The 15,491-nt window shown below is 31.2% G+C and overlaps 1 protein-coding gene across 2 annotated transcripts; it reads right to left on the reverse strand.

Annotated features, from left to right (window-relative positions):
• Positions 1–203: 203 nt before the first annotated feature.
• LOC127076138 (subtilisin-like protease SBT3) lies at positions 204–2,602 on the reverse strand. Of its 2 annotated transcripts, XM_051017702.1 has the most exons (2): positions 2,445–2,602; positions 204–2,342 (listed from the first exon to the last, which is right to left on the reverse strand). In XM_051017702.1, exons 1-2 carry the CDS (start codon positions 2,588–2,590, stop codon positions 311–313), a joined length of 2,178 nt encoding a protein of 725 aa, XP_050873659.1. In that variant the 5' UTR covers positions 2,591–2,602; the 3' UTR covers positions 204–310. The 2 variants fall into 2 exon arrangements, with proteins under 2 accessions (XP_050873659.1, XP_050873658.1); XM_051017701.1 differs by having other exon boundaries at positions 204–2,602.
• Positions 2,603–15,491: the final 12,889 nt, after the last annotated feature.

Consider the following 15,491-nt stretch of genomic DNA (forward strand, 5'->3'; position numbering starts at 1 on the left):
CAAAAAAAAATGAAAAATTGAAACTGAAACTAAAGAATTATTGTTGATTCTTTGGTTGTAGCTAATTGTGGATAACTTTCTTGATTAAATTTGAAGTGTTCAGTTAAATTAGTTCTTCAACTAACTCTCAAATAATATTTAATTCAAGCATAAACTATTAATCTTGATGCCCAAATATTATAGATTGTAGTATAAAGGACAGATTAAGTGGTGGTGGCATTTTAAGAACATAAATATCAATTATATAATATCAAACTGTAATAGGTGCTGATTTTTTATTCAATTTGCACTAATCTATTAATTTTTATTTCTAGAAATTGGGGGTTGTTACCACAATAGGGCTCCTTACCACATGTTTCCCATCATTCCAAGTGAGATATCCATAAGATACTTCATTTTTCTTTGTCACTTTTTCGCCCTCAATCTTTAACTTGAAGCTTAATTTCATGTTCTTCTCCTTGAATACCAACTTGTTTGGTACAACACTGATGTTAAACCCTTTAATAGGACTAATGCTAGCAAAATAAGTTGATTGTGCTTCATCAACGTTGGTAACTGTTCTGCGAAAGTTATGAGTTGTCCTTACAGAAGTATTTCCAGCTTTTATGAAAGCAATAAAAGAAGGGTAGTTAAGATCTAAGGAAGGTTTAGAGCAATCGTTGGAAGAGGATCTTGTAATGGCAGTGATGTTTTGTTGAGTGAAGTTAAGTGCACAAAGAAGATTAACGTAATCTTGTACACCAGCATCATAAACAAGACCAGGATCAAGTGCTCTATTAGGGTTAACATGACCAGCTCCCAATGCTAAAGGGGTTGCATCTTTGTTATCATTTCCAATGTCTTTGATGGGTTTCTTAGTATTATCAAATATGTCTGATGTTGTCATCATTGCTGATCTAATAGCTGCGGGGCTCCAATCCGGACGCGCGCCTTTTAAAAGTGCGGCCACGCCAGCAACATGAGGACATGACATAGATGTTCCTGATAAAAACTTGAAGTTGTTGTAGACTTTGGTTCCAAAATCCAACACAGGAATATTTGCAGGCCATGCAGCTAAGATTGATGTACCAGGAGCTGTAATGTCGGGTTTCAACACATATGGACAACTATTGGATGGCCCTCTTGAACTATAAGAATCAACACTAGGTGATGGTTTAGCACCAAAACCTGTTTTCTTGAAAGACATGTTTTGTATTTTACTAGAGTTAGAGTTTCTCAGTATGTAATCTTTGACAATTTCTCCGTCTTTCTGATTAATGACGATGGACGGAAGCGGATACCATAAGAATTGTGATAGATCTTGTTGTGATGCGTTTGAAATGAAAACACCTCCAACAACTTTGGCGGAAAACGCATTATAAAATTGTGTAGAAAGAAATCCTGTTTTGTCTTCACAAACTACAATCTTGTTCTTAAATTTGATTAGTTCTTCAGGATTTTCACACATATCCACGAACACAACCGGGATATTGGTAGCAGAGAAATTTCCTACATAAGAAGATAAGCCAGTGAGTGAAACTCCATTACCGAGTGTAAGATTTCCACGGAATTCGCGATCCGAAGTACCGGCAGCAACGTTTATCACCCAAGGTACTCCATTGTGAAGGGTGTGAGAGTAAGGTCCACTATTACCAGCTGAAGTAGACGCAAAGACACCTTTTTCCATAGCTGCAAATGTGGCTATTGCAACTGGATCTTCGTACAATGATACATTGTTATAGCCTATTGACATGGAAAGAACATCGACACCGTCTGATAATGCGGCGTCAATTGCAGCTATTATATCAGATGAAAGTGCATCTCCCTCTGTTCCCCACACAGTCTTGTATATGGCTACTCTAGACAATGAAGCTATTCCTCTTGCAGTTCCATTCGCATAACCAAAGAAAGATGCACCATCCACTTTGCTTCCAGCTGCCGTTGTTGAAGTATGCGTTCCATGACCTATTGTGTCGCGTGAGTCGTTCGCAATGGTTTTACTAAGGTCGGGATATTTTGCTAAGAACCCTTTGTTGAAGAATCTAGCTCCAATGAGTTTCTTGTTGCAAAAAGATGAATGGTTGGAGTTTTCAAATTGACATAATTTCCCTTTCCATTTTGAGGGTATTTCAGTCATTCCATCGTCTTTGAAACTTTCACTTTCTGGCCAAACACCAGTGTCTATTACACCAACAATGATATCTTTGCCATACTCAGAAGCTGGCCATGCTCCTTTGTAAGGATTAAGGCCAAGGAACTGAGATGTGTGTGTTGTGTCTAGTTTCAAAGGTAAATCGGGTATCGAAGAAACGTAACCATGAGAGTTTTTGAGAGATTCATGATCTTGAGGTGATAGATTAGCACTAAAACCATTCATAACATTAGTGTATGTATAGATCATTCTAGAAGAAGGAGAATTGAGATAATTGTTAGTGGTAGTAACTTGAGAAAGAGTAGAATGATACCAACTATGTTGATCTGAGAATGCTTTAGGCATAGCTGATGAATCCATGTGAATGATATAATTATCAGACTGAGCCAATGTAAAAATAACAAAGTGAATGCTTGTAATATAGAAGAATTGTAAATAGAGACAAATTTTCGAAGCCATGATTGAAAGGTGTTTTGAATTTGGATAGCTATGAAAACAATATATATATATATATATATATATATATATATATATATATATATATATATATAATATATATATATATATATATATATATATATAAAATCTTACAAGAGCACAGAAAAGTGCAGTCACTTTGTTGTCTGATTCAATATAAAAATAAAAATTATACATTCAATTGGATGGTATATTTGGAAATTATAGATTTTTGCAAAAGTTAAAAAAAATATATATCCATCATCGAACTAATTTTAATACATTCAAATAAGTGCTAAAAACTGAAAAGGCAACACCATAATGGTGAGTTGTTTCATAATTATAAAAATAAACCGTCAAATATAATTAATAAGTAATTAATTAAAAGAGATTAATTATTATGCATCGTAAAAAGTTTCTAAAAGATATGAAATTTCTTTATATGAAATAAGAATAAAATATTGATTTCATTTTAAAGGTTTTTTATGTTAAAGATTTTCTAAAAAATATGATTTTTTATAATAATGGTAATACAAATAAAAAATGATTACATCATTGTAAATTAGAATATTTAATTAAATATTAGGTAATGATAACTTTTGTATTTAGGGTGGAGGTTAAGAAATCCACAAATAAGAATTTTTAATTTATATTAAATAATAAAAGAATTAATTATAAATTTTAATAAAACCAATATATAAAAAAAATTATAAATTTAGTTTTTAATTTGTGCCTGCACATATTAGCATTACCCATTGATATTTTATTTTATGATTCTCAGCAAGGCATTTGTTATTATCATTAATGTATTTTTTTCCTTAACAAATTATAATACGTCTCAGAAAATTTTTAAAAATAACATAACATGAACTTATAAAAAAATGTTTAATTTCAATTTTGGTTCTTCTATATTTAGTTTTTTTTTTAATTTTAATTTTGATTCATTTCAATTTAAAATTTAATTTTTTATCATTTTATTTCAATTTTTTATGAATTTAGTCCCGTGTCTCATTTTCTGATAATGTGATAATTGAATTGACGAGGTGATAGATTATGCGGAAGAATGAAATTATTTATGATTATTTTTTTATTTTAATAATAATATAAATTATTATATTTATTAAAATATAAATATAAAAACTTAATAATAAATCTTAATAAAATTGTAAAATAATTTATTTTTTAGAGAATAAATTATTTGAATTATTATATATAATTTGCAAAATAAAAGTTTTATACTATAGGGGTCTTGATTAGGAATGCACGGAGTAGGATCATAGTTCAATACTTCTTATAACTATCTTTTATAGAGAATAAGTTACAACATTTTTAATAACATTGAAATATTAATCACATATTATCCAATAATTACTCAATTGAAACACACACATGCAACAACTTTAGAATATCAAGCATTCACTATTAGCTATACTTCTTTAGATTTTGACTGTACAATAAAATTTCAATTTGAATGAACTTAATGCAAAATATTTTGGATTCACTATAAAGTATAAACAATGTTAAAGCTCAAGACATAATGCAGAAATTTGTGAGAGCCAAGTGCATTTGAAGGAAGCCACTCAAATCACACAACCATATGTTAACAATTCTTCTTAAACATTTCATGTTTCAGTTACTTATTCTTCTTTTTTTATTATCCATATGTTCTCCATGTTTGTGTTTTATTTGATGTTATATTTTACCATTCTTCTTACTCATTCTACCATAAGATAATCTAGTTTATTGGCCCTTTTTGTCCTACAATCCCATGTTCTATATTTCTTTATAAAACAACATGCAGCAAATCAAAGAAATAGAAAATAGAAGAAGTGGAAGTCGCAACAAACTGAATAAATGTAGAAAATAGCACAGGTGGTAGTCGCAGCAAACTAAAGAAATACTCACTCCATTTTTTTTGAAGTGTCATTTTTTTTACTTTTTACATATACCAAGAAAACTAATAATTATTGTTACTTTTCAAACTATAATTCTTCTTTTACCTATAATACCCTTAACTATTTATTAATTTCATTTTATTTTTTCTCTCTCTATAATAATTATCTAGAGGTAATTTTGACAAAAGTGCATTTAATACTACCTTAAAATTTGTAATTGACAATTAAAAAGAAACAATTTTTTTTTTAAGAAAGAGACACTTAAAAAGGAACGGAGGGAGTATATAAATTAGAAGAAACGGAAGTGGAAGATAATGATTCAAGAGAATCCATTAGTAAATGTTAATAAATTAACAACTTAAATAGAGATTTGGTCTCTCTTTTTTAATTTTTATAAATTTTTAGTCCCTTAAAAAAATCAGATTTTAGATCCTTGTTTTAAATATTTTTGAATTTTTTTATCCCCTCTCAAAATTGGATATGTGACCATTTCATTTATGACGTGACAAAAGATATGTTGAGCAAATATGAAAAAATTTGTTGTCACGCCATTTAAAAATATTTTAAATTAAACGATAATTTAATTTAATTCATTTTATTTATAAAACCATTGGTGAAGAACCCTAGTCATCGTCTTCTACCTCCTTTCATTCTCATCGCATCTTTCTGCTTCACCTTCCCTAGAAAACCCTAAAAATCGTACAAATGATCACGATCCAATGCTTATCACCAGGTCTCAATATTCAACATCAAGTAATTATTATGTTTCTCGCTTAAATAATGACGAATGCAAATGTGGATTTCCATCTTCCTTGGTGACTGCATGGACGGATTTGAACCTAAGTCATAGTTTTTTTTTTTGCTGTGGGATGTACAAGGTATTAATTTGTAAACGTAATATCTATGAACTAATTTATTTTGTAATTTCAAAAAAATCCCTCTTTCATTGCCCTTCTTTAATTTCCTCTTTCATTGTTCTTCTCTAATTCTAGATGCAGGGATATAAGAGGTGTACTCACTTTGTCTGGTATGATGAAGAAATATCTCAAGGAGGCATATTCACTGCATCAAAAATTAAACAAAGAAAAGGTCAAGTTGAATGATGCCATAATCAGAAAGGATTAGTTGAAGTTAAAGATAAAGTTCATGAAGATGATGAATAAGTTTACCATAGGAATGACATTTGTGTTGTTAATAGGATTATTTATATCAAATGTAATCAATTAGTACAAATTTGTTTGATTAGGTTAAAATGATTAGTAACAAATTCATGGATCTGTTTAGGCTAACTTGATTAGGTATGTTATGTTGACCTGGTGTGTGCAATGTTATGTCCAATGTAATGTTATGTTCAACATTATGTGCAAAGAAATTGATTATGTTAAGGTGAATGAAATGAAATTGATTATGTATTGTTCATAAGTTTAACAGACTTAATGTACACTATGGAAATGAAAAAATAGCAGCATGTAATTTTCACAAGTTTGAACACAATTAGTAACGTTTATGAAAGACCGGTAATGTTTATGACATTTGAAAAAAAGAACAAGCCTTGTGACTTTGACACAATTTGCCCATAAGCTCATGAAAGTTGAACCTACCTGTAACATTAGTTGGTAACAATGTAATACAATTTGTAACAGACCTTAAACAAAGTTTCTAACCTTATAATGTTTATGACAAACCTGTAATGTTTTTAATAGTTGAATTATTTACATATAACCTTGTTTATTAGTTGACAATTGAATTATAAATATTGAAATTTCATAACACAAATCAACATTGAAATTTCATAACAAAAGTTATCATTGAAATTTCATAACAAAAGTTATCATTGAAATTTCATAAACTTATTCATGACAATTACAACTTTGTTCATGACATGCCAAAATACAACTTTGTTCATACATACCAAAATACGACTTTGTTCATACTTGTTCATGCATACCAACACATTACAACTTTGTTCATGACACGAAAATACAAATACAAAGATAAAACATAAATCTTATTCTTGAGTAGGTTGTGGTCCTTGTGAGCAACATCCAATTTTTTGGGTAGGTTGTGTTGCACTCTTTGATTTCTTTTTCTTTACCTTTGTAGTTTTTAACTTTTTGGTCTTATTGCCATCCTTTGGCATGTCCCTATCTGTTGCACTCTTTCCTTTACGTGTTCTCATGTTATGCCCCATAGATCCACATTTGTGACATGTAATAGTTACAAGCTTCCTCGGCATAACATGTGGGCTTTTGGGTTCATCATTGGTTTTTTTCCTCATCTTCTTGGGACGTCCAAATGCCCTTTTTCTCAATGCTGGATTGACCATTAATTCACCATCTACAAGCCATAGTTAAGGACCATTTGTGGGATAGATAATATGTGAGTATATATTTTGAAAAGTTGATTTCCTGCATACAATACCAATACTTAATATAAGAGTCATATCCTGCACACAATAGCATGGCATAATATAATATTTAGTTCATACAAACCTGTGATACTCAGAAACAAATTTTTCAGGTTGTTTCTTGTTATGCCATATGCATGTTACATCATAGTTTCAAGGGTACCAAATAAGTCTCATTTTCTATAAGCACAATTTTCTTCTTTGACATTGACGTAGTAGGTTTCAATACCATTTGTTACATCAAATATAGCCATGTCATCATCACCATGCCATGTTGGAGTCCAATCTTCTATAAATTTCTTATTCTTTTCAAGCACTAATTGGATATTAGGGCACACATTTCCTCCATATTTAATCATAAGCCTTTCCGGATTAGCAATCATATTAATCAAGTAATGTTTAATCTATTTTGAAATGGTGATAATTGGTTTATCCCTATATTCTTGGATTTCCATATTAAACGCTTCACAAATATTGTTTACCTGAATGTCACATTTAGAGTAAGTCTTAAAGTGTGACCTACTCCAATATTGTGTTGGCACCTCATTCATTTCCTTCTAAGCAACTTCATTCAAATCTTTGATCCTTAAGATTGCCCTCTCCCATCCTGGAATAATTGTGGCCCTTGCATCACTCCATAAACCTTGATTCAATTCCATCCCAGGGTACTTATTTTTCCATTTATCATAGAAATACTTCAAACATAGATGTTATTCCACATTCTCACTCAAACCTTGAACAACTGGGACAAGACCCTGTAAAATATAAAATATAAGTAACAAAATCTAAGTCACATTTATACAAGAAATAAAATACAAGTAAGAAAACTATAATACATTAATGTTTGACCATAATAATGGTGAGGATTATGAGCAACTTCATACACCACTTGAAAGTGAAGATGACAAAGAGAATGAGAGATTTCTAACCTCTCTCACACTTTTCTTCTCCATTCATATTTACTTTTACCACTTTCCCTTAATTTTCTAATAATTACTATTTCTACCCTAATATTACTATTCCTCCTATTTTTATTATTATTTTATTATTTCAATCATTTAAAATTAACTAAAATTCTAATTAATTTATACTACTCTCTATCATTCCCATAAAATCACTCACAATTTTCCAAATGATCACATATTCTCACTGAAATAAATATTTAAAACCATTTTAAATCACTTAAACAATTAAATAAAAGCAACAAAATTCAATTAAGTAAATTAATTGAATTCAGGGTGTTACAACCAACCATTTTACCAATTCTCATGTAAAACTTGCATTCATCCATACACCTAACAATCATCTTCTTTCCATCATTCATCTTTAGGTATACATTTTTTCTTCTGCATGGCATATTCCTTTATAGCATCCCTTACCAACTCCTTTTTGATAAATTCTTCACAACTGAAACTTGGTTGCCCCACCAACCTTATAGGTTAGAAATATCTCATACTCTTCATCATCTTCACTTTCAGGTGGTCTATGAAGTTGGTTATAATCCTCACCGTTATCATGGTCAAACATTAATGTATTATATTTTTCTTACTTAGGTTTTTATTTCATGTATAAATGTGAATTATATTTTGTTACTTATATTTTACAGGGTCTTCTCCCATCTGTTCAAGGTTTGAGTGATCATGTGGAACAACGTCTATGTGTGAAGCATTTGTATGGTAATTGAAAAAAGAAGCACCCTGGGATGGAATTGAAGGAAAGTTTGTGGAGTGCTGCAAGGGATACAACTATTCAAGGATGAGAGAGGGTAATGTTAAGGATTAAAGGTTTGAATGAAGCTGCTTAGAAGAAAATGAAGGAGTTTCCAACACAATATTGAAGCAGGTCACACTTTAAGACCTTCTCTAAATGTGACCTTCAGGTAAACAATATGTGTGAAACATTTAATAGGGAAATCCTATACTATAGGTACAAACCAATTATAACCCTTTTAGAAGGGATTAAACATTAGTTAACTAATAAGATTACTAAACGTAAATGATGTATGATTAAATATGCTGGAAATGTGTGTCCTAGAATCCGATTAGTGTTTGAAAAGAATAAGAAATTTGCAGAAGGCTGGACTCTAACATGGCACGATGATGATGGTATGGGTATATTTATTGTAACAAATGGTATTGAAACCTACTATATGAACATCAAAGAAGAAACTTATGTTTGTAGGAAATGTGACTTATCTGGGATCCCTTGCAGCCATGCCATAACATGCATATGGCATAATAAGAAACAACATGAAAAATTTGTTTATGAATATTAGATGCTTGTATGAACTGAGTATCATATTATGTCATGTTATTATGTGTAGGATATGACTCTAATATTAAGTATTGGTATTGTGTGCAGGAACTCAACTTTTCAACAAAAAATACTCACACATCAGCTACCCCACAAATGGTCCCAATAATGTCATGTAGATGGTGAATTAATGGCCAGTCCACCATTGATGAGAAGGGCAATTAAACATCCCAAGAATATGACGAACAAAATCAATGATGAACTCAAACACCCAAATGTTCTGCCAATGAAGCTTGCAACTGTTACATGTTACAAATGTGGGTCCATGGAACATAACATAAGAACATGTAAAGGAAAGATGACAGCGGATAAGGCAATGCCAAAAGGTGGTAATAAGACAAAGAAGTCAAAAACTATAAAGTGAGAATAAAAAGAAGTCAAAGAGTACAACACAACCTACTCAAGAAATTGGATCTTTCTCACAAGGACCACAACCTACTCAAGAATAAGATTTATGTTTTGTATTTGTATTTGTATTTTGGTGTCATGAGCAAAGTTACAAACTATCATGAACAAAGTTGTAATGTTTTGGTATGTATAAACAAGTATGAACAAAGTCGTATTTTGGTATGTATGAACAAAGTTGTATTTTGGTATGTCATGAACAAAGTTGTAACTTTGATGGACAAGTTTATGAAATTTCAATCTTAGTTTGTGTTATGAAATTTCATTGTTAATTTGTGCTATGAAATTTCACTATTAATTTGTGTTATGAAATTTCAATGTTTATAATTCAACTATCAACTAATGAGCAAGGTTATATGTCAATAATTAACCTATCATAAACATTACAAGTCTGTCATAATCATTACAAGGTTACAAACTATGTTTAGGGTCTGTTACAATTTATATTACATTGTTACAAACTAATGTTATAGGTTTATTCAACTGTCCTGAACTTGTGATCAAACTGTGTTCAAACTTACAAGGCTTGTTCTTTGTTCACTTGTCATAAACATTACAAGGTTTCTAACTCTGTTCAAACTTGTGAAAATTACATGCCTGTTATTTATTCATTTCCATTTTGTACATTAAGTCTATTAAACTTTTGAACAATACATAATCAATTTCATTTCATTCAACTTAACATAATCAATTTCATTTGACATAACATTGAACATAACATTACATTGCACATAATGTAACACCAAGAATTCAATTACTTTAATTAATTGAATTTAGTTGCATTTTATTTGAATTATTTAGTGAATTATATGTTTTTGGTTGATAATTGGTGAATATACGTGTCTTGGAGGGTATTGGAGAGAGTTAAGGGAATGGTAGAAATTAATTATATTAATTTTAATTAATTTAATTTGAGAGGAAAAATTAAAAATAATGTTATTGGAAGGAAATTTAGATTTAAAATTAAAATAAAAGAAGTTCGAGTTAGTATGAGGAGTAAGGGTAATATAGAGAATATGTGAGTAAGTTAGGGGTAAAGGAGGATCAGGAATAACTAAAGAGAATTAAATTTTGGTTTAAATAGAAAATGTGAGAGTTGAAACGTTTTACAGTAAGTGAAAATACTTTGGAAATTGAGAGGCAAAGTCAGAAAGAGCAAGAGCATGGGTTTTGGAAGGAAAATCACCATAGCCGAAGCTTAGAGATTACTAAAAATTCAGGTATATGTGTGTGTGTGTTGGGGGGGGGGGGGGGGCTACTTCATATATTGTTATAATGTATGAAGGATAGAGAGGGTATCTTACCCTCCTCCTTTGGGATTTTCCCTTTTCACCATTGATGAATGGTTTAGGGCTTCAGATGAGTTTCGTAGAACTCTTTCACGATCTATATGTTTTTATAGTAATTTTTGTGTACTAATTTTATGTCAATTTTGTGTGAATCTATTTGATTGAATTCTGAAATTCGGTGTTCTTATGATATGTGTTGTAATTGTTGAAGGTGATGATGATGATGTTGAATCAAATCAATGCAATATATGTTAATCTGTGCCTATTTGAGTGTTTTAATACTGTATTAGCGTGTATGACTAAATTTCATGCGCTTGGGATCGATTAGGGTCGAAATTGAAACTTTGATAGGGCTCAAATGATGGAAAATCATGTTTTCTAAGTTTTGGTTTGAGCAATCTCGCCAAGCGAGGGTGAACTTTGCCCAACGAGAGCTCGCCTAGTGAGCAATGTCTATCCCGACGAGATATGAAGAATGAGGGGTTCTAGGTTTTGTGATGTGCGCCCAGCGATAGAAGAGCTCGCCTAGCGAGGGCTCACCCAACAAGCTGTAGGTCGCCCGACAAGGGTGACAATGCAGAACTGAGTCGTTTCAAGTTAATTTTGTGGCAGTGTGTTGTTATGGCGATTAATGGATATTATCATGTACTGTTTGGGACTATGTGTTTCTGTTTGCTGAGAATTGGTGCATTTTATTAAATTGATAATGATTATGCATGAATTCGTTGAGTTATGTTAAGTGGTGTTCAACTCATTGATAACGAGAATTGTTATGTTGATTGATGATTAATTATATGGATAATACATAATCATTGTTTATTGTGGTGATAGTTTTAAAGGGGGGGGGGGACTACATTGTTGCTATGTTGAATGTTGTTTATGGTTCAAATGGGGGGTGATAAACATGTGGTTGTTATTATTGTATAAATTGTATGTCATACATCATTTGTGTCCTTGTTGTGAAATAAGCGAGTTACAAGTCTAAAAGGGTGGACAAGTAACTTGTTTGAGTCTAGAAGGGTGTACTCGGGGTTTAAAAAGGTGAACCCAATTCGTATGAAGAACTATCCTTGATTGGTACTACATGCATAGTGTTGATGTTGTGAGTCACATTGCATGCATATGTATATATTATGATGGAAAATATGTGGGATTATAATGGGTGGTTTGTGTATTGAATATGTGATGTGTTGTGTGTTTATCGACCCTCACATTATTTACGCCATTTTATATCGAAGTTTATTCTCACCCATTTTGCTCTATGTTGTCCATCATGGACATCTTGTAGATAAGCAGGAGTAGAGTTTTGTTGTTGTGAATGGAAGATATCCTCTCGAAGCTTACCTTCATTTATCTATCGTTCTATTATATTATAGTGGTTTAATGCTCTGATCTTGTAACATCGGGGACGAAACATTCTTGTTATGTTTTGTGTTGGTGTCGAATTGTGATGTTAAAGTTTAATACTTTATTTGAGAAGTTCAATTTGAAGTTGTTATTATGTTAATTTCTACTGTATGTTGTTAAATGTTTTTGAAAGTTTTGTTGGTTGGTTGTCGAAGTGACACCTTAAATTGTCGAATAATTCTTTTAATATAAGTTTAGGGGTTTAGGGTGTTACACATAAAATTGCACACAACAATTGAACATAACATACCTAATCATCTTAATCTGAACAAATCCATGAATTTATTATTAATCAATTTAAGCTAATCAAATAAATTGGTACTAATTAATTATATTAGATATAACTAATCCTATTAACAATACAAATGTCATTCCCATGGTAAACTTATTCATCATATTCAAGAACTTTATCTTCAACTTCAATTCATCCTCTTTGATTATGGCATAATTAAGATCGACCTTTCCTTGATTTAATTTTTGGTGGAGTGAAGACATTACTTCCTTGACTCTTTGAGACATCTCTTCATCATACCACACAAAGTGACTACACCTCTTATATCTCTGCATCTAAAATTAGAGAAGAACAATAAAAGAGGGAATTAGAGAAGAACAACGAAAGAGAGATTTTCTGAAAATCACAAAATAAAATAGCTCATGGATATTACGTTTATAAAGTAATACCTTATACATCCCACATCCAAAAAACGAGGACCTATGTTTAAATTCGTCCAAGCAGTCATCAATGGAGATGGAAGACCACATTTGTATTCACCATTATTTGAGCGAGAAACATAACGATTACTTGATGTTGAATATTAGGACATGATGATGAGCCCTTGATCGTGATTATTTGTATGACTTTTAGGGTTGTATGAAGAAGTTTAATTTAATTTGGTTTAAATAAAAGATTTGGTTTGTTGAATATTAGATTAAATTCAGTTGATTATTGGTTGTACCTTAATTGGCTTTTGGTTGGATCGTAATCTCTATATAAAGAGATTTTTCTCCTTATTTGAAGATATACTTGAAGAGAGAGTTCCTAGGCAGTATAAGATTTTAAAGTTAAGTCTTTTATATTGTGTTTCTTAAAACTATATATTTGTTAGTCTTTTCTGAGAGAGAGAGAGAGAGAGAGAGAGAGAGAGAGAGAGAGAGAGAGAGAGAGAGAGAGAGAGAGAGAGAGAGAGAGAGAGAGAGAGAGAGAGAGAGAGAGAGAGAGAGAGAGAGAGAGAGAGAGAGAGAGAGAGAGAGAGAGAGAGAGAGAGAGAGAGAGAGTTTGGTATTAAATTGTGAAATGTTCACATCCTAAATAGTTGGTTTTTACAAACACTTGAGAGAATATTTGAGTGAAAATGAGTAAAATTCAGATTCTGGGAAAGTCTAAGTTGAATTTCATATGTAATAATATGAAAAAAATATTTAACTATGAGATTTCATATCAGATTGTCATGTAATATTAACTATTTATAATTAGTTAATTTCCTTTCTTGTGGGCTATAATCCTATAGACATATGTGACGATTGCATCGAACAAAGTTATTAATTATTTATGTCTCTTATTTTTATTCTTTTATTTGTTCATCAATTATTTACATATCATTTTACCTCACACATTGTTTCAACTTTGTATCAGACATCTTGTGACTAATCAAACGTAATTTCACCATACACATGTAAAACACATTCCAATCACGACTTCCACATTTTTTTGGCATTTGGATAATATAAACCAAATGCTTTTAGTTGTCCTTTTTATGAATATATACATTTATGGGTGTGTTGCGGATAATGAAATTTTTTTCTTCAAAATAACTATGTTTTCCAACAAAATTCTCCAAATAATCATCTATCCCCATTAATTTTCAAAATACATATGTTTCAAACAAAAATAATTTGCAACGCAGAGCACAAGCTAATTTAATTGATGACTCTATTGAACAAATAACAGGCCTAGCCATTTGAGCTAGCGACAATGTACAAGACATGTGAATAATCGCCAATTCATCTGACTCATATGTGTTGAATACATTTTGTAAATACAATTAATTAATAAAAATAAAAATTAAATAAAAACTATTAATATTTAATTTAAATAGGATTACATATGAGAATAATTTTTACACTAACGACGCCGACCCGCTTGATCATACATGCCACCAATTCCACACCCTTGCGTGCCCTTTCTCGTACCAGTATATTGATTCATCCAATATGTTTGATACGAGTCACTAGGCCAAATAAGGGAAAAGAGGGCACTTTTTTTGGCCTATAACAGCGCTTTAAAGCGCCCTCTAATCTGGCGCTGGCATAGGTAAAGACAACGTTTTTTATCCTGGTGAAAGCGCTCTCTAAAGTGGCTCTTTAAGCCCTTTAAGGGCCACTTTAGAGGGCGCTTTTTAAAGAAAGCGCCCTCTAAAGTGGAAACTTTTAAGGGTTTAGAGGGCGCTTTTACTGGAAAGCGCCCTCTAAAGTGGAAACTTTTAAGGGTTTAGAGGGCGCTTTTACTGGAAAGCGCCCTCTAAAGTGGAAATTTAAAGGGTTTAGAGGGCGCTTATTTTGGAAAGCGCCCTCTAAAGTGGGTGGTTATTTAATTTTTTTTTTAAAAAAGCGCTATATTTTTTTATTTATTTTAGACAACCTGTATATTGAAGCAGTACACCTAAAACTGTATAATTTGAAGCCCTTTTTCACACATTGCATTCAACAAGTCTTATATACAACAATCCATACATATACAACAATCCACTGATATATAATCGTTTAACTTCTAAAGATTCTAAATATACAACCAATTCATAACTTAAAAAGAAATAAAACTAAGTAGCAAAAGCATCTCTGAGATGTATGTTTTTTTTGCTAGCCGCAGTCTTCTTAGCAACAACCTCTTTTTGTTCAATATCAATAGCATGAACCTAAAATATCATAAAATTAGTTAGGTGAAGTATAAGATCAAGAATTAACATTTTCTATGCATAAATATCATATAATTGTGTTTATACCTTTTTTTTTATGCAACCGACTCGATTTGCTGTAATAAAAGCCATTTTACCTGTAATAAAGAAAACAATTAAAATCATTTGACCTGTACCTTTTTCACTAAGTTCTCTTTCTTTTCTTGGTTGGAATATGTTCTACATGTCTCTTAACAACACGGACGGTTGGATTGATCCAAATACCCTCATTATGAT

Source organism: Lathyrus oleraceus, chromosome 4, assembly GCF_024323335.1.
Source record: "Lathyrus oleraceus cultivar Zhongwan6 chromosome 4, CAAS_Psat_ZW6_1.0, whole genome shotgun sequence".
In the NCBI taxonomy this organism is placed as follows: domain Eukaryota; kingdom Viridiplantae; phylum Streptophyta; class Magnoliopsida; order Fabales; family Fabaceae; genus Lathyrus; species Lathyrus oleraceus.